Source organism: Gobius niger (genome assembly GCF_951799975.1).
Source record: "Gobius niger genome assembly, chromosome: 10".
NCBI classification, from domain to species: Eukaryota; Metazoa; Chordata; class Actinopteri; order Gobiiformes; family Gobiidae; genus Gobius; species Gobius niger.
The window spans coordinates 35,237,764-35,255,896 of record NC_136861.1 but is presented as its reverse complement, the minus strand read 5'-3'; the positions used below and the strand labels follow the sequence as shown (position 1 = coordinate 35,255,896).

General features: G+C 41.8%; 1 protein-coding gene and 1 long non-coding RNA gene across 3 annotated transcripts in view; one reads left to right on the top strand and one right to left on the bottom strand.

The window, feature by feature from the left end:
- LOC306969683 overlaps nucleotides 1-18,133 on the top strand; it is a 437,728-nt gene that overhangs the window by 45,387 nt on the left and 374,208 nt on the right. The window lies entirely within an intron of this gene.
- Nucleotides 307-5,323, bottom strand: atp5mc1 (ATP synthase membrane subunit c locus 1). Of its 2 annotated transcripts, none has more exons than XM_079565014.1 (5): nucleotides 5,210-5,323; nucleotides 3,964-4,010; nucleotides 3,201-3,278; nucleotides 1,783-1,961; nucleotides 307-450 (listed from the first exon to the last, which is right to left on the bottom strand). In XM_079565014.1, the coding sequence occupies exons 2-5, from the start codon at nucleotides 4,000-4,002 to the stop codon at nucleotides 336-338; spliced, it is 411 nt and encodes a 136-aa protein (XP_079421140.1). In that variant the 5' UTR covers nucleotides 4,003-4,010; nucleotides 5,210-5,323; the 3' UTR covers nucleotides 307-335. The 2 variants fall into 2 exon arrangements, with proteins under 2 accessions (XP_079421140.1, XP_079421141.1); XM_079565015.1 differs by having other exon boundaries at nucleotides 5,182-5,259.

Here is an 18,133-nt window from a genome sequence, read left to right as displayed (position 1 = left end):
AGTTCTTAATCCCACAAAAAAATAAACTAAAGTAATAATAATAAAATCCAGACCGAGCCAATTAGTTATACCAACCATTTATTGGACAGATTTTTTTTTTTTTAACCGAAGTGAGGTCTTACGTTAACTTCAGAACACAAAAATAAGCAGAGGAACATAAAAATGTAGATCCAGTGGTCTGATAACCGCCGGTAGACAATAGATTGATCTGTGTTTTGGAATGGCCCGTTGGCGCGTGCAGGGGAGTGGCCGGGGCGGTGGAGCGGCCAACTGGCTCATCCTGTGACTGGCCGGGGCGGTGGACTCGGGGGGGGGGGGGCGGGCGGGCAGGTCCTTTACATGGCGAACAGAATCAAGAACGCCACCATGAGACAGAACAGCCCCATGGCCTCGGACAGAGCAAAGCCCAGGATGGCATAGGAGAAGAGCTGCTGCTTCAGGGAGGGGTTCCTGTGGGCACAACACAACCATCAGCTCAAGAGCATCATGGACTTGGAAGGAAAATATAAACTCAAAAGGTAGAGAGGTTAAAAGGGGAAGAACATCGACTATAGAGTAACAAAGCTCAAAAAGTACCCCAAGACTCGACTCCGGCCAAGTACACCTTAGACGGATGCCGATAAATTTAGTTTCCTCTTGTTAAAGCAGCACTAAGTAACTCTTCCCCCTAGAGGCCATAAGCGCAACTGCAGGTGTAGTAGCAAGTTACGATTTTTTAATTTATTAATTGTCTTGGAGAGTAAATACTACGCTGACAGGAAAGGCGAAGGGAGAGAGGGTTACTGTGCATCCAATTATACAATAGAAATATTTTTTTTCACTCAAACTTGGCTGTAAATACTGTTTAAAGCGACGTTAGCCCGCAGTTAGCTTTGCCCGTTAGCATGTTAGCTTCTTCTTCGTGATTACATTAGTGTGTATTGCTTTCTCCGCACCGGGGGCAGTCAAGTTGCAAACATGGTTTTCTGGCCAGAGACACCAGGGGGAGATGAAAGACCCTCCAATCATCCCATAAACACTTGTATTACCCCCACAGGGACTACGGAAAGGATTTATTAAGGTAAATAAGTTACCTAGTACTGCTTTAAAAACAAAAAGTGGGTGTGAAGATTCTGTATAAGCGCAGAAAGCATTTCAGAGGCTACTTTTGGTTAGAGACCCTGGTCTACCCGAAACTTTACCTACATCAACTAATCGGTTCAATTGGAATGAGATGACTGGAATATTACTGGAATTTTAACAAATAATGGAATCTAATACATTCCATAAAAGTCATTGTTGTGTTTTGTTGGTGGGCGGGGGTTGGCTGAAGGCAAAAGTGAGTGGCATAGAAATCAATGGTACACTCTGACAAGGTAAAAGAAATCAAGTAGTTTGTGAATTTTCAGTTTGCACTCAACATCCACACACTTCAGAGCGGTTAATCTGGACAATGATAAATTACAATCACCCATAATAGCAGGCAGAATAGTAGCAATCAAAAGAGTCAATCCCAAACTGAAACAAAATGTCTTGGAGCTCTCGCTGCTAATCACTGGTTACGCGCATCAACTCGCTAACTGTCAAGGGGTCAAATTTTACTTAGTTTAAGAAATGAAGATTCAGACAAAAGTATTTTAATACCGTTTGATGTCAAGAGTGTTGTGACAGTAGCGCGTCAATTTCCCCAAACTCACAGTAATCAGTGATAAACCAGTAATAAATAAAACAAATCTGGACTTTGTATCGAGTCATACATGGTATTCTGATGACGTTATGGCCAATGCGTTAGTCTCCCTTTACCTGGCGTATCCGATGATGAGACTGCCGAACACTGTCCCGATCCCCGCTCCTGAACCGGCCACTCCGACTGTGGCTGCCCCCGCACCGATGAACTTAGCCGCGGTGTCGATGTCCCGGGACACAGCGCTGGTCTGGAAGGACCGGCTCACCACTGAGGACTGGCTCACAGGCAAAAGGGCCTGGGGAGGACATGTACAGTCAGATAGACAGTGGGCCTGAGGACTATCGGAAAGATTAGGACTATCGATGACCAACTTGGTTAAAAATGTGAGTAATACACAGACGCTGCTTTTATCACCATAATTATACCAAAAACAACATTTGCGAAGTAGGGTTGTGTGAAAGTGCACCATCCCAAAGAGCTCTTTGATAATGGTCCATTACTCTAAGGCATTTAGGAGCGTAAAGTGCAGTGTGTCGCCAGTGTTCCAACAACTTGGCAATAAGCACAGATTTTCCAAAGAATTGTTCCACTTTTGCAGGAACAAACCAAATCAATTGATTTTAATTCTGGGATTCTGGACATTTTATAAGGGGGACCCCCAAAACCCACTGCAGGGTCACATGATTCAGAAATTTGGCACATTGTCTTATTTGGGAGCACATTTGTCTTTTTGATAAGGACAAAAAAGCAAAAACATTTCCCTTCACAAAGCTAACTTGTGCATCCCCGTTTTAAATTCAATTGCCAACTAAAGCAGTCACTAGGACTCTGGAGAAACTCTGGGAATTACCAAGGAAGGGAATCATATCGAGCTCCACACCGGCTCAAACTGACTGAAAATGTATTCCTGTCTAAACAATTAATCAAAAACATAATCAACTTTGGTTGATAATATAATCAGCTGACTGTTTATTATATAAAAAAAATGAATAGTATAAAAACAAACAAAAATATTGCCCTAAAGTGTAGTTCTACCGTATGACACTACTTTGTGCGACTGTACGTCAGGCTGTGGCCATTTAAAGTGCATATGACACGACACAAAATATGAGCTACAACATAGTTGAAAATATGTTCAAGATTGTGCTAATAATTTTACCCAGCTTCCTCTAGTTTGACCATTTGACGGTTATAGTTTCACCTCCTTATTGGACACTGACAGGAAGTGAGAAACAATTTTATGTTTGTCAATGGGAAATTAGTCAAACTGCTATAGAACTTTGCCTTTAACTATGTCACTTCCTATCAGTTGCCTAAAAACTCAAAACATTTATCAATTTGCTGCTTCACTGAAATAAAATGATTACGAGTTGATCCATCTAAATAAGTCATTTTCTAACAGAGTGACTTACAACATTTGGATCATGACATGCAGCCATTTTTAAGGCACTTTAGGGCTGCTGGTCTAATTTGGCCTTCCAATCCTGCAAAAATGTATAGGAGTGTTGCATTAGAATGGGCACATCCCCCTCACCTGCTGCTCTGTGTTCTGGGGTCTGTTGTACAGGGACACGGAGACTGGCCGGGCGAGGACTCTGGACCCTCCACGCAGCTGATGGACACAACGTTCAATTAGACACAAGGCAAGGCTTGAGCAGGCAGAAGTTTAAATTAATGCTTACTGATAACGGATCATTCAATATGATCTGCTACAGCAAGGTTCAAAGCTTGAATTTTCATTACAGAATTACAGTTTTCCATTTCCACACACTACATTAAAAACAGAATGGAAGAAATTCTCATCAAGAAAACGAGGACTTGACTCGGGGTATACTGAATCAAGAAGGCACCATTTCCAATAGTAATATTAGGAGTACTAGTAGCTATCAGTAAAGGTGGTTGTAACTAAACAGTACATATTTTTTCATACTATTGTTGAACATCTCATAGCTTGTTATAAATTCTGTTCTGGTCTTAAGAGTTGACACAAGACTTCACCTTCAGTTCCCAAAATCATATTGCAAATAAGCATTTACCCTTAAATCCAGAGGTACTGCTGACAAAGCACCCATCTGCTACGGCTCCACTGTTCTCCCCCCCCCCCCCATAACAAAGATGCCTTGAACGCTTAAAGGTCAAATGACATGCAAAGGCCCATGTGTGGCACGAATAGAGTCACCTTTACAGACAAATGACCTGTCCTTGTACGTAGGAATCACAGAGGAAGACGACAAAGCCCAAAGACAACAAATATCAGAAAAAACTACACTGGGAAACCCAAATAAAAGTTAACTTACCACAGCGGGGGAAGTGACAAACTTGGCGCAGGCGTACATGGTTCGACCTGGAAGACAAGACGCAAACACATTGCATTTCTAGCCCAAATCAAGACATAGTTCACTTTAGATATTTACACACAGTTATAAGGCATAGCTTAATAAACTCCAAAATAAGATGACTATTGTTAAAGATATTGACAATACATTACACGTGCAAGATATCAGAGCAACTTCACAGATTTACGTGGTTAAAGGCACATTCTTGAATACCAGGGCTAAAATACATGGCTCTCCATTGAAGCAAAGCCTAATCCCACTGAACAGCCTGTACTACGGATCAACACACAACCTGTCGAAAGTCTCCACATGCTGCACAAGTGAGTGACAGGTCTCCCCACAGCTACTCCACCGGCTAGCTTCTCCTTTGCACAAAGTCAATCATTAAATCTAACATTTGTAAACATCAAAAACTACATGGAGGTTAGATCGGGGTCCCGAGTTGAACGGAGGACTCAATACAGGGGCTAGGCTAAAGCGGCTATGCTAATCTACTATGCAGCCTTGAAGGTCAAAAACTACCTCCACCCGGACGGGAGAGCCCCCGGGCATGCCCCGTTGCAACCGGACGGAGCGAACGTTATTTGCACCGAAACATCAACGTAGAGGCTCGTGTGACCGATGGATTGTCCTTGTGAAGCGGGTAGTACTAGAAGGCGGCGCTAGGCCCTGCACGGTCAGACATTTTATATTATACGCCTGTGGAAGCTAGCGTAGCTCGGGACGAGGTTGACCCACGTATGACCTGCGATATCGGCTGCAAGGATGGTTGGTTTGGGGGGGCGTGTTGCCAATGACCACCCGTGTTGTTTTAGAGAGATAATAAGCCCCGAGGCACGGGTTTACGCGGCTCTCTCATTGGAAGTCATTGAATGGCCGACCTGCAATGCTAGCCGCCGTGCATTAGCGTTAGCATTCTCGTATGACCTGCTAATTCGGCTGCAAGATGTCAGATTGGTTTGGGGGGCGCGTTGCCAATGACCCACCCGTATTGTTTTAAGCCAAATAATAAGCCCCAAAGGCACACGTTCACACGCACGCGCTCTGTTCTTTCATTTGGAAGTCATTGAATGGCCGACCCGCGATGCTAGCCGCCGTGCGTTAGCAATGACAGGGCTAGCATAGCGGTTGGCAAACGCGGCAATCGTTAAAAGGCGTGACACGGCACGGGCAATGCACTTGAGGAGGAGCGAAACGCAGAAGTTACCGGTTTGAGAGGGCTTTCGGAGGGTCCCGGGGTTAGCTGTTCTCGCGCACGGCGGCAGTCAGTGAATGTAGGCAGGAAAGAGCTGTCACCTTGTCATTTATAAGTCACACTCTTACGTCCTCACAGCCGATTGGGCCGAGGGGAGAGCGGGTCTCTTCTCATTGGGCGAAGGCCACGTCTGTCTTATGCGTAAAGCCTGCGGGGCGGGTGTTAGAAGCGGTATCGGGCATGCGATTGGCTGGAGTGGATATTAAGGCGGGACAAAGTGAATGTTCGTGAATTCAATTGGAGGGAGAGGTTAGCTCGGGCGATTTCAGTGTCCGGTTCAGTTATTGGTTAGTTTATTTTGTTATTATAAATAGAATTATACCCTGTTAATTTCTTAACCTCCGCACATTTTCTCCAGTTTGGCATGACCCAAATTTAAAAGCTTCTTAAAAAAACAAAAAGCGTCAATATAGCGACGAAAACGAGGATGAAAACGCAACGAAAATGTGACAACAAAGCAACTAAAAAGAAACGAAAAAAAAAACCACACACACAAAAAAGTGACAAAATGCAACAAAGAAGCAACAAATGAGCGACAAAAACATGTGACAAACGTATGGCAAAATCAAGGCAAAAAAAATCCCTGGAAAAGCAAAAAAAACACAACCAAAAAAACAACAAAAACGCAACAACGTGACAAAAAGCTAGGATCAGTTCTGTAGGCCTTAGCTTTCAAATGAGGAGTTACACTGTTGCTCTCCAGTCGTGAAGCTTTTAGATTTGGGTAAAGCTGAACTGGAGAAAATGTGCTTTGTTAAGACGCACACCCGTAGCCTACAAAAACAAAAAGCTCAATATGATGATATTTATCAGTATTTTAATAAGCTCGGCCGGTGGTTCTTAAAATTTTTTCTCCAATACCACCTCATCAAATATTTACCCTTTCATGTACCACACCCAGATTATGAGGACAAAAACTAAAAACTGCTAAAACACTTTGGGCTGTCCCTGGGCTGTCCTACTTGAACTTGTTGAAATAGACGTTAACTGGACTAACAGATGTCTCATATAAACTATAGGCTATAAGGCTAATATCCCAATATTAGGTGATGCAATGTCCATATCAAAAGAAGCCATAATAGTGTTTAATCTGACTGAGACTGACATATGTCACATGGCACGAGGTGACACGGTGGCACAGCGGTTAGTGCTCGTGCTTCACTGCAAGAATGTTCTGGGTTCGATTTCCATGCCTTTCTGTGTGGAGTTTCCATATTCTCACCGTGTCTGTGTAGGTTTCTCCTACCACTAAAAACATGTAGGATAGGTTAATCCTACAGCCAGGTGTCTCTGACCATTAGACCATTGGAGCCCCGGCCTACACTGGCAGCTTACTGCTCCTACCGGTTGTTGCCTGGAAACAAGACTCACCACTGTACCAGCGGTTTAGTCTAGTGACCGCAGCATCAACTCCATTTCCAAAGCTGGACATACGCAAGCAAACAGGAAGGGCAGTAAACCAATCAGTGAAGGTTGTTATTGAGGGGACTTCTATGTCCTATAAGTGACGCTGCTCGCGAAGAACACATGACCGCAAATAAACAAATCTGATTGCACGGACTCATTTGAGTTTTCTGATGCCGCAAGGACGTAGGTCCCAGACTGATATCCCTCCGTATAAAAAATATGGAGGGGTATCATTCTGGTCTCACCGGGCTATACAGGTCGCCCCAGCGGCATTGAGGATGGGTCAAATACAGAGAATGAATTTCCCTAAACGGGGAATAAAAATGTATAACTTAACCTTAAAAGATAAATTGTTTTGAATCTAAGTAAAATTTTCCTTGTACCATTCCATCACTGCTACAGTATTTGTTTTTTTACACATGTAATTTAAGCAATAATGGGGCCTCGACTCTCTGGACTTTGGGAAGGATTGCTCTATACACCATTCGCAAACAGATACCTTGGGGCTATCTGAAGGACAGGTGGCTGCCAATCTGCGGCAGCTTCTCCAACCATCACCAATCATACGGGCGAGGTTTGGAATTCAGTATCCAGTATCTAAGGATATATTCACTTTTGCAAGTTTTGTTCGACCTAGTTTACTTTTAACAACAGTACGTTTGTAATCAATACTATCCAACTTTATAGTTTTTTCTTTTTTACAATGAAAAATACAAAAGAATAGTCATTTCATTTGCCCGTAAACAAGCCTTTTATTATCGCAGCTAGGATCACATTTTGCCTCGAGATATCTCTTGGATCACCATTTTATTTGTTTAAAAAAAAAGATGAATGCACATTTAAAACCAGCTTATTTTCCTCTCCGAGCGTCGAGGGCCTCATCTGAATCAGTCTCCCTATCTCCATTTGCTTCTGCAAGTGACAACAGCCATAAATTACTGTATGGGCTTCACTCGAGTAGGTGAAGCTGTCTCAAAGACTTATAGCTGAAATAATTAGTTTGTTTCCAAAAAAAAAAGTATGATTAGAGGAGACCGGGGAGGTTTGTAATAAACCCGGAGTTAGTTGCAACACTTCCACCACCAGGGACCAAACAGAGAACTAATGGTCGCATCAATGTTAAGCTATTGTCTTCCCAAGATCACATGGCACTTTTCTGAACTTAGAGTAAAAGTGGGAAAACACACTTCGAGGCATGAAATTGTTTTTTTAATCCAAACTTTCTGTTATTGAGAAGTAAAGTTGCAATTGCACAGATGTTACAACCATTCCCTAGGGCTGTGTACTTTCCCCCTGGCTCTTCTCCCTGTACACAAACTGCTGCACCAAGTTTGTGGACGACACCACCCTCATCGGGCTCATCTCGGACGGTGATGAGTCCGCCTACATATACTCATACTGTATCTGCTGCTAACACTTAATGCACATCTGTAAATACACTCACACTGTTGTTGCCTTTATCGTATTTTATTTTAATCTACCGGTACTTTCAGCATGCATTTTTATAAAATGCAAATACCGTCTGTAAATATTATGAACTGTATTGTTTTATGCTTTTTGTACAGTGTTTTGTAATTGTTTGTCTCGGGGGCTGCACTCCAAGTGTATAGGCCTACTATATGTTTTGTGTTGAAGAAAATTCCTAGTTTGCGAACCTGTTTACTGACAATGGCAATAAAAACATTCAGATTCCATGTAAAATAAAATGGGATTTTCTGGATGTATAGCTCCATCCAGAAAACCTACCAGAAACAGTAAAAAAAAAAAGAATCTGAAATAAAATAATATGCACCTTTAGATAAATAAATGAATAAGATCCCATGGTTTGATATCCGGAGAGGGCTTTGAGGCAATTTGAGGGGCGAAATGATCACTGGAACTGCTTTAGACCCTCAATCTTTTCATATAGATAATGTAAGAAAATCCCACGTATATTTTAACACTATTCAGCCTGATGTTCAAGAATCCTGTCAGGTAGATTCTTAGCAGGACACATTTTCTTTTCAGAACAACGATCTGTCGCGTGTTGTCTGCAGTTCTACTGGTTCGCCACAAGGGTGTGTCCTCTCGCCTTTGCTTTTTGTCTTGTACACGCCAGCCTGATGCGGAGCCAATTATGAAAACAGATTCACTACAAATGCCACAAATGTTGTACATCATAGTATGTGGCCAAATAGGACGCTCAGGAAATGTTAAAGTAATTGACAGTATTTTCTGCATTTTTAGAGTATATATTTCTTATCTGGTTTGCGTATTCCTACTTCTCAAAATTATAGCGCTCTTAACCTCTTAACCCCCACCTGCGCCAAGCACCTTTTTCTCCAGTTTGGCTTAGTTTCTAAAAACATGCCGGAAAAGCAACAATAACACATTAAAAAAAAGCTACAAAAAACACACGACTAGCCACAAAAAAGTGACAACAATGAGATGAAAAAGTGACGACTAAAAAACAGAATCAAAAAAGCCAAGGACACGACAAAAACATTTCCAAAATGTGACCAAAACACCACAAAAAAGTTACGATCAGTTTTGTAGGACTTAGCTTTCAAATGACGCTGGCCAATAGACTGCAAGGTCCTGTCGAGAAGCTTTTTAGATTTGGTAAAGCTGAGAAAATGCACTCAGTTAAGGTGAGGGTCAAAGCAGTACTGAGTAACTCTTGCCCCTAGAGGCCATGGGCGCAACTGCAGGTGCCGTAGCAAATTGTGATTTTTAAACTAAGTAATTGTCCGTGAGAGTAAATACTACACTGACAGAAAAGACAAAGGGACAGAGGGATATTGTACATCCAATTACTCGATGGAAATATTTTTTTTCACTCAAACTTGGCTGTAAATACTGTTTAAGTGGTGCTATCCCGCAGTTAGCTTTGCCCGTTAGCCTGTTAGCTTCTTCTTCGTGATTCCATTACTGTGTATTGGTGCTCCGGTCCGGTGGCAGTCAAGTTGCAATTGTGGTTTTGTGGACAGACACCAGGGGGAGACGCAGGGGCGGACTGGCCATATGTCCATTCTGGAAGAGCACAGAAGGGCCACCAGTCCCGCCTCAACTGAGCTTTACCCAAAATCTAAAAGCATCAAAATAGCGAGAAAAAGAGGATGAAAACAAAACAAAAATGTGCTGGAAAAGCAACAAAAAAGTGACAAAAATGTGATGAAAAGGCCAACAAAAACATGAGAAAAACACGGACAAAAAAACTACAAAAACGGGATAAAAACACAACATAAAATGATAGAAAAAATAATGAAAAAAAACAACAAAAATATGACAAAAATGACGTGACAAAAAGTTACCATCACTTTTGTAGGTCTTAGCTTTCAAATGAGGCGTTACATTGTTGCTCTCCAGTTGAGAAGCTTATAGATTTGGAAAAGGAATTCCGTGGAGTATGGTGTTCCACAAGGTTCAATTTTGGGACCATTATTATTTATTATTTATATTAATGATTTTGCTTCTGTTTCTATGACCACCTTTCCAGTTCTTTTTGCTGATGATACCAATAAAAAAAAAAAAAAAGTCGACCTGGGGAAAATGCACTCGGTTAAGGCAGGTGGTTATAGGTTAAAATATGTATTTGTGGAAGTGTCACAATTACGCTAATTTGGGCCAGGCTGGTCAGAGTCCAGGGCTGTTTTTCAGTCCCAGTCCGCCCCTGGGGAGATGAAAGACCCCCCAATCATTCAGAGCCGTGGGAAGATATTTTAGTTAGTGAGGGACAAAATTTACCCCCAAAATACTTTTTCTGTGCATAAATCCTATTTATTAACCTCTTAACTCCCGCCTGAACCGAGAGCATTTTCTCCAGTTCAGCTTTACCCAAATCCTGTAGGCCAGTGTAACGCCTCATTTGAAAGCTAAGACCTACAAAACTAAATTGATCTTTTTCCTCACATCAGATTTTTTTTCATCACTTTTTTTGTTGGGCAGTCATCTCATTTTTGTCACTTTTTCGTCAAATTATTCGCATTTTTTTTGGTCAAATTCTTATCACTTTTTTGTCCATTTTTTTCTCACTTTTTTGTCCAATTTTTGTCCATTTTCGTCATTTTTCCCTCAATTTTTCGTCCATGTTTTCTCACTTTTGTCACATGTTCATCCTTGTTTTCGTCTCACTTTTGTCGCTATTTTCACACCTTTTTTCCAGAAGCTTTTGGACTGGGGTCAAGCTGGAGAAAATGTGCTCGGTTCAGGTGGGAGTTAAGGGGTTAATATTGCCTGCAGTTCACAAACTGTCCACCAGGGGGTGCTGCAGCGCCCTCAGCACCCTGGGTTCCCACGGCCTTGCGATCATCCCATTAACACTTACCCCCAGAGGGACTACGGGAAGGATTTATTAAGGTAAACAAGTTAGTCCTGCTTTAAGAGGATAAACAATAAAACATCTGAAATCATCTCCTCATTTGAATGTTTCTTGAGTGAATGAAAACACATCACAGCAGGAGAAGCAGTCAGGTCACAGCGCCCCCTGATGCTGCTTTAAAAAGCAACGTGACATCCAACCCCTGCGACAACCAGCCCCGGACTTTGCACTTTGCATTGTTGGAGTTTAAATCTCCATGAGCTCGTTCTCTGCGGCATCGAGCCTCGTCCCCACTCAGCTGATTCTCTTTCTCTTATTAAAACACGACCTATGCCCCCACTCGTCCCCGCCGCCCCTGTCTGCCTGTGAGAAGTACAGTGCCAGCTCAGCACAAGTGTAAACAAAAGAAAATAAATAATTCATTCGGAACCGAGAGACATGGCGGTGTGAGGATTTACGGGGCCCGCGGATCCCGGCTCCTGGTTGGCTCGTGTCAGATCACTGCGCCCCCGTAAATATTCATGCTTTTCTATAAAACAGTCTGTCAGGGGTAGGGGTTTGGAGAGCTGTAGGGCATTTGCAGACAGAGGGCTCTAGGGGGCGCTGTAGCTCTAATGTTGACTGTTCTGGCCATGTCCTCACCACAAGACTAATGAAAAGAAAAACACATTTAGGCTTACAACCTGTATGTCTAATTCCAGCAATAGAGATAGACATTTTAATTATTTAATTCCAAATGATCTTGCAAAGAGCTGAATTTTTTATTTTTATTTTTTTTATTGCAAGAAGTGCATATTTTACAAAGGTGCGGAGGGGGCACATTATATAAAAAAAAAGCAAAAAAAAGAGAGACAAAACAAAACAACACACATGAGGTATGACATAGGACAATAGACTAGTTTAAGCTACTATTCGTACCATTAGTGCCGCCGTCACTACAAACACCACACCTATTACCACCACCACTACCACTAAAAGCAAAGATTTGATAGGGGATTTAGAGTAGAGTAAATTCATAGAACAGAACAGATAAACAAATAAAGAAAAAAAAAAAGAAAAAAAGAAAGAAAAAAAGAAAGAAAAAAAAGAAATATACGTATATAATATAATAAAATGAATAATGTGTCATTAGTAAGTGTCATTAATTACTTCTTGTAAATAATTTGGTTGTCATTAAGTGTGTGGCGTTCTTCTCATACATGGCTAGTTTAGTCTTGTCGATGAGGGCAATGTCCGCACACCGGTCCCCGCGCCTGCGACACCCAGGCTGGCACCCGGGACCGCTCAACTGTTAGTCCCCAGCCAATCCTGATTCTTGCTCTGTCCCTTTAAAGTAGGTCCCAGTGTGTCCCTAAATAGAGTGAGGTGCATTAAAATGAGCATCGAGCTCACCCTATTCCTTGTGTTTTCCCCTTTACAGGATTTCTCAGTATGTCCCTAAGCAAAGTGAGGTGCATTAAAATAAGCATTGAGCTTACCCTAGTCTTTTTTGATTTCTAATGAATGAATTTTATTTAATTTTATTTTATTTTTCTCCCTAAGCTAATGTGATGCGTTAAAAACAGTGGCAGGGTGCCTATAGGCGAGCTACACCGTAGGGCCAGCCGGGGATGAGGCATGCTAGCAGGGGCCAGAGGCATCCACGCACCTGTCGTATACCAAAGCAGGCCATAGATGATTGGGATCGTAATCTGAGAGAGCTGAATTCTTAACTAATTCATCTGGGAATCGAAAAGCTGCCGGTTTGAGTCCAGCCTGAGCTCATACAGTGACTGGAAGCATAAAATTCCGACAAACCGCCAAGAGACTGGTACAAGGTGATGCAAAAAAAAAAGACAAATAAATTAAATTAGGCCTGGGCGATGCATCGATATTTAAGATATATCGAGATATATTTGTAAATGAGATATGGAATTAGACCATATCGTGGATATTTCAAATTCAGATTAGCTATTATGTTAACATAAAGAAACAGGTCATCTCAATCTCAAGTTTGTGCACTTTATTTTGTGATCTCTTTTCAATAGAAATGCTGCCCTCAGAAAAAGATTTATTTAAATGTATCGGGATATATATTGTATAATGTTATTCAACCTAAATATATTGGGATATGACTTTTGGTCCATATCGCCCAGCCCTGAATGAAATGAACAAAGTCAGTTTAGTCTTGATTAAGAAGTGGCTGATAATGTAATAACAACAGCTCATAACGCAGGCTAATACATTTGGACAGTTTCAACATGTTACACAGTAAACCGACAACCTAACAGAGCCAATCGCGTGACAGCGATTTGCCAGCCAATGATGTCATAAGTTATTACGTTATTGACCTGGAAACGCTGTTTGTTTTGTTAGTTCTGTTAAAGCAAAACTGTTAATGTAAGTGGAGAACGAGGGGGGAAAAAAAGCAGCCTTTTAAAAGTAAACAGTTAGCTTATCAGCTAAACCCATGTATGACCTACACATATCTTCTTCTGAGACACTGAAGAGGCACCGAGAGCCCCCACACCTGCAGCACAGAGGAGGCGTCACAGGAGGGGCCACAGGAAACAAGGAAGGAGGAGATAAGGAGATGGGGAAAGACTGTTGTGGGCCGGAGGGAGCTGCGCAGGAGGAAGAGGAAGGAGAAGGTGGAGCTGACCAGTGCAGGACACCACGCTCTGAAACAGGGACATACCGAGGAGGATCACAGGAGACTGAAGGCAGCCAGGCTCCTCCAGGTTTCCTCCAGGCGCTATGGTTTCCTCTACCTCCAAAAACATGCTGATCAGGTCAGCCCATAGTTGTGGCGCAGCTCAGTCGCAGCGGCTCAGGACTAACACCTGAACACGATGTCCTTGTGCGGTTGTACAATGACAAGTAAAGCACTTACTAACGTCCGGAACAAGGTGAATACTATAGGTTGTTTTCAGGTTCTAGGATGTGATGATCACACTCCCATGTCAGGAGCCAGGTGTTCTTATTGCACATTCACACGTAATATCGGAAAAGAAAATGCATGAATTAGAAAAATTATCATTAAAGGTACACTGCGTAACATTTTGGACTAATGACCAGCTCCACACAGAAAATGTTATTACTGCAGTGGGTAATCAAAGAATGGATTTGGTTAAGGACCTGACCTGTTTAAATCTCAAATTCTGCTGCCTTTAGTCACATCTCCATAGAGACGAACCGGAGACGTACCCACCCCCGAAAAAGTTACAGTCAGTTTGATTTATTGGGTAAAATTCTACACGGTGTGGCTTTAACCTCTTAACTCCCGCCTGAACAGAGAACATTTTCTCCAGTTCAGCTTTACCCAAATCCTGTAGGCCAGTGTAACACCTCATTTGAAAGCTAAGATCTACAAAACTCATCTGAATGGATCTATTTCCTCACGTCATCAGATTTTTGGGGGTATTCAACTCATTTTTGTAACTGTTTTGTAATTTTTTTTCACTTTTTGTCACATTTTTGTCATTTTTTGGTGACATTTTTTGTCAATTTTTTGGTGACATTTTTGGCACTTTTTCAGCATTTTTTGTCATTTTTTGGTCAAATTTTTGTACATTTTTTGTGACTTTTTGTGACATTTTTTGTCATTTTTTCGTCAATTTTTCATCACTTTTTTGTCAAAGGTTTCTCACTTTTTTGTCACATCTTCATCATTGTTTTCGTCTCAGCTCTGTCGCTATTTTCACACCTTTTTTCCAGAAGCTTTTGGATTGGGGTAAAGCCAAATTGGAGAAAATGTGCTTGGTTCAGGTGGGAGTTAAGGGGTTAATATAGCTGGGTCCATGATCTATTTGTTTTTATTTATTTGTTTGACTGGGACATTGCACAGAGATAACTACAAACTCATTTTCATCTGTAGTCTCTGGGCAGAGACAAAGTGACCGCAGGTTTACAGTGGACAATGGGCATTCTTACTTAAGAGTCCATTCACAATATAAAAGTATTTACACTTGCAATTACAATTATATACAAATCTGACTGTCTTTCAAACACTTCTTCAGGTCTCTCTGTACAACACCAAGAATCTCCTCAAATACAAAACCATTTGACCTGCCCCCACCTGTGTAAATATTATAGGCCTTTAGAAAGCTGAAACCCATTCTCAGTTTATTCTAAGCTGTGTTGATTCTTGCATATTTCAAATATAAAGGAGAAGGAAATGACTATGGCTGGCCAGGCGAGTGAAAACTATACCAGAAACCTTAAAAAATGATTGATCCTGGAGCGTCGTGGCCGTGATGAAAAGTAAAGGCGCCATGCTGAACAATGAACAAGTTAGATACAATTCAGGTACAGGTTCCACAGACCGTCCGCCTGCTCCTCTACAGGTGTGTGTGTGTGTGTGTGTGTGTGTGTGTGTGTGTGTGTGTGTGTGTGTGTGTGTGTGTCGTCGCTCTTCCTCACACTCACAAAGTGGCCTTTAATAAGCTGCAGCGAACACTAATGACAGCGTCTGGCCTCCTAAGACGGGAGTGTTTACCCCGGACCTTACAGCTGCTCAGAGGACCCCCTTTGCGTCTTTACTCAGCCTGATCCGGGACGTCCCGCCTGGTCCACGGGTCTGTACTTACCCCATTAGAACACATTATTATGAGCAGGAGCGCGGTGCTGCGGTCACCTCTTATAATTCAAGGTGTTTATAGAAGCACATTAACCGGTATACGAAACACACACACACGTGACTGCAGAGGGGTCTGCACTCGCTTCCACATGGAGAGACGTTCAGCAATTGATTCTATCACCGTTTCTCATTATTTAAAGGATCTGTATCATGCTATTTTAAGTAAAGTATAGGCATTTATAGGATATATTGTACCTCTACCACTATGGAGCACTCATTTTTGTGATAAATATAAGTATTTTCTGGAGGCATTCTTCCAAACCGGGAGACAAAACGCTTCGATTCAGTTAACTCCGCCCCCTCTCTCAGCTCATACAACTTTACCACAGTAGAAATATAAATAAACAGCAAAAAGTTTTTTCACAATGCAGTTATAAGGAGTTGACATCTGCAACACAGCTTCATAAATGGCTAACACACACGGTAGCACACACGCTAACGCACAAGCTAACACACAAGCTAACATGCGTTTGGATTGACTCACCGCTCTGGTCCATCGCTGTTTACATTATGAGACTCGCGTTGGTTATAAAAGTTAATCCACTTTGATTCTGGCAAAGGTTCACCAAACATCCATCAGAGACAGTCACAGAAAAACACTATTGTGGCTGAAAGTCGCTGAATCCTGGAAAGAAATTCTAACTTCTGGCGAGTGGCCTCTTCTTTATGGTTAAATAAAGTCTGTCCTCTCGTAGCAAAACGTGCATTTTCGCCACAAGCCATGTCTTTAGGTCAGAAAAAAGAACAGGTGTCCAGAGTAGGTTAGAAAGAGCTCCATCTTCTCAGCTTTCGGAGCAAACATGCCATCTGTTCAGACGCTCAGGGGGTGCGTTTGTTTTCTCTTGTGCGGATGAGTCAGGCACTTCCTTTTTTTTTTCTCACAACAGAAATAATGAAAAAGCTGTTTCGTAAATTAAATTCAGACCGTAAGAATAGAATTAAGACACTACATTACAGACGTCGAGCAGTTCCGTTCTGCTCTGACGACACAACTGAGCAACTCAGTGGTTTACAGCAGAGGGCGGAGCAGCAGCTCAGAGAGCAGAGGATTCAGGAGGATTGCTGAGAACTGCGTGAATGAAGTTAAAAACCTATCTGGGGGTGTTTTTAAATAAGGAAATAGCAAAACAACATGATTAAAAGCTCCAAAAAGTCGATTTTGCCTGATATAGGACCTTTGCGTTCATCACAGGCTGTGACAAGTGTACATGTTTTTGGATGGACGCAGTCAGGCCCCGAAAGTAATTACGTAAGCAAGTCCATTTTGTCATCTAAAGTTTCAAATCGTTTCCGGTGACAGCACTACAGACCAAAGAGCCTTAAAGATACATATTTGAAATCTAAACGGCAAGAGCACCTTCTGTTTGCTTCTTCCTGTGATGGAATGCCGTGCAGTTACGATATGACATCACACACATTCCCTCTATTCACCTTGTTCAGGAAGTTATCTGTTAACATGGGACTGGAGAAGTCCAGATAAAATCAGTTACTACATGAAAACAAAGCCGTTTTTAGGCTGCATTGAGAAACGGTGCAGCGTTGAGCATCCAACATCGGACATTTTACACAAATCAATCTACTGGACATCAGATTTGAGCGGTGAACTTTTCCCCTCCGTTTAAATGAACCGGAATCGACCGGAAGTGCCGGGACAACGGAAGTGCCGAGACAAAGCAAAAAGAGGCAAAAGTGGGCGGGGCGGAATAAGGTGAATACGTTTGTTAAGTGATTATGTCATCGCTCCACGTCCACAATGCTCTTTCGAAACATCTGATCACACAGAAATATCACTTTTACTCTGGATTTCCTTCAGTGATGATTTTCTGGCATTAATTATCAAAAAATCTTTTCCATATATTTTGAAGGCTTTCTTTAAATATATTATATATTTTAAACGTCTTCATTTCACCTGTAGAAAAGGTGAGCTTAGCTATAATAGGTGTAAAACAGTTGTTGGCCTTTTATCTGATGTTATTTCAGAAGGAGATTCAGATAAAGTTGGGTAGGTACAGTAGCTTATTATTGTGTGTGATGTAGCACGTAGAATTTGTAACTCAGGTAACAAATAACAAAAATAACTATTTGGTTCAACATTTCTGGTTTGGCGATTTCTTTCAGAAACTAAGGTCCCTGCATTCCAGATTGTGTCATCATCAAACTCCAGAGCATGAACGTAACTTAATAAATAATAATTATTAAATAAAGTTGCACTATAGCGCCCCAGCTGAAGGAATCGCGTACAAGTGGATGTAATCTTTCCGTTTATTCTTCCATGTTGCACATTACCACAGGAAAAGCTAAAAACATGTACAATGAACTAGTTATCCGTCACTATACAAAACCAAAACAACCGTCATGTGCACCGTAAGGCATACCTTTTTTCCCCATTTCAGCTACGTAGACGCTAAACCATCTTTCACACCTGCCATGACACATTTGAACATTTCCGCCTCCCCAAAACAGGAAATGACGTCACATATACCGGAAGTGCAACAACAAAATCAAAGCAGGCCTATCTGGCCCATACATGCACTATGCAACTTTTTATGTA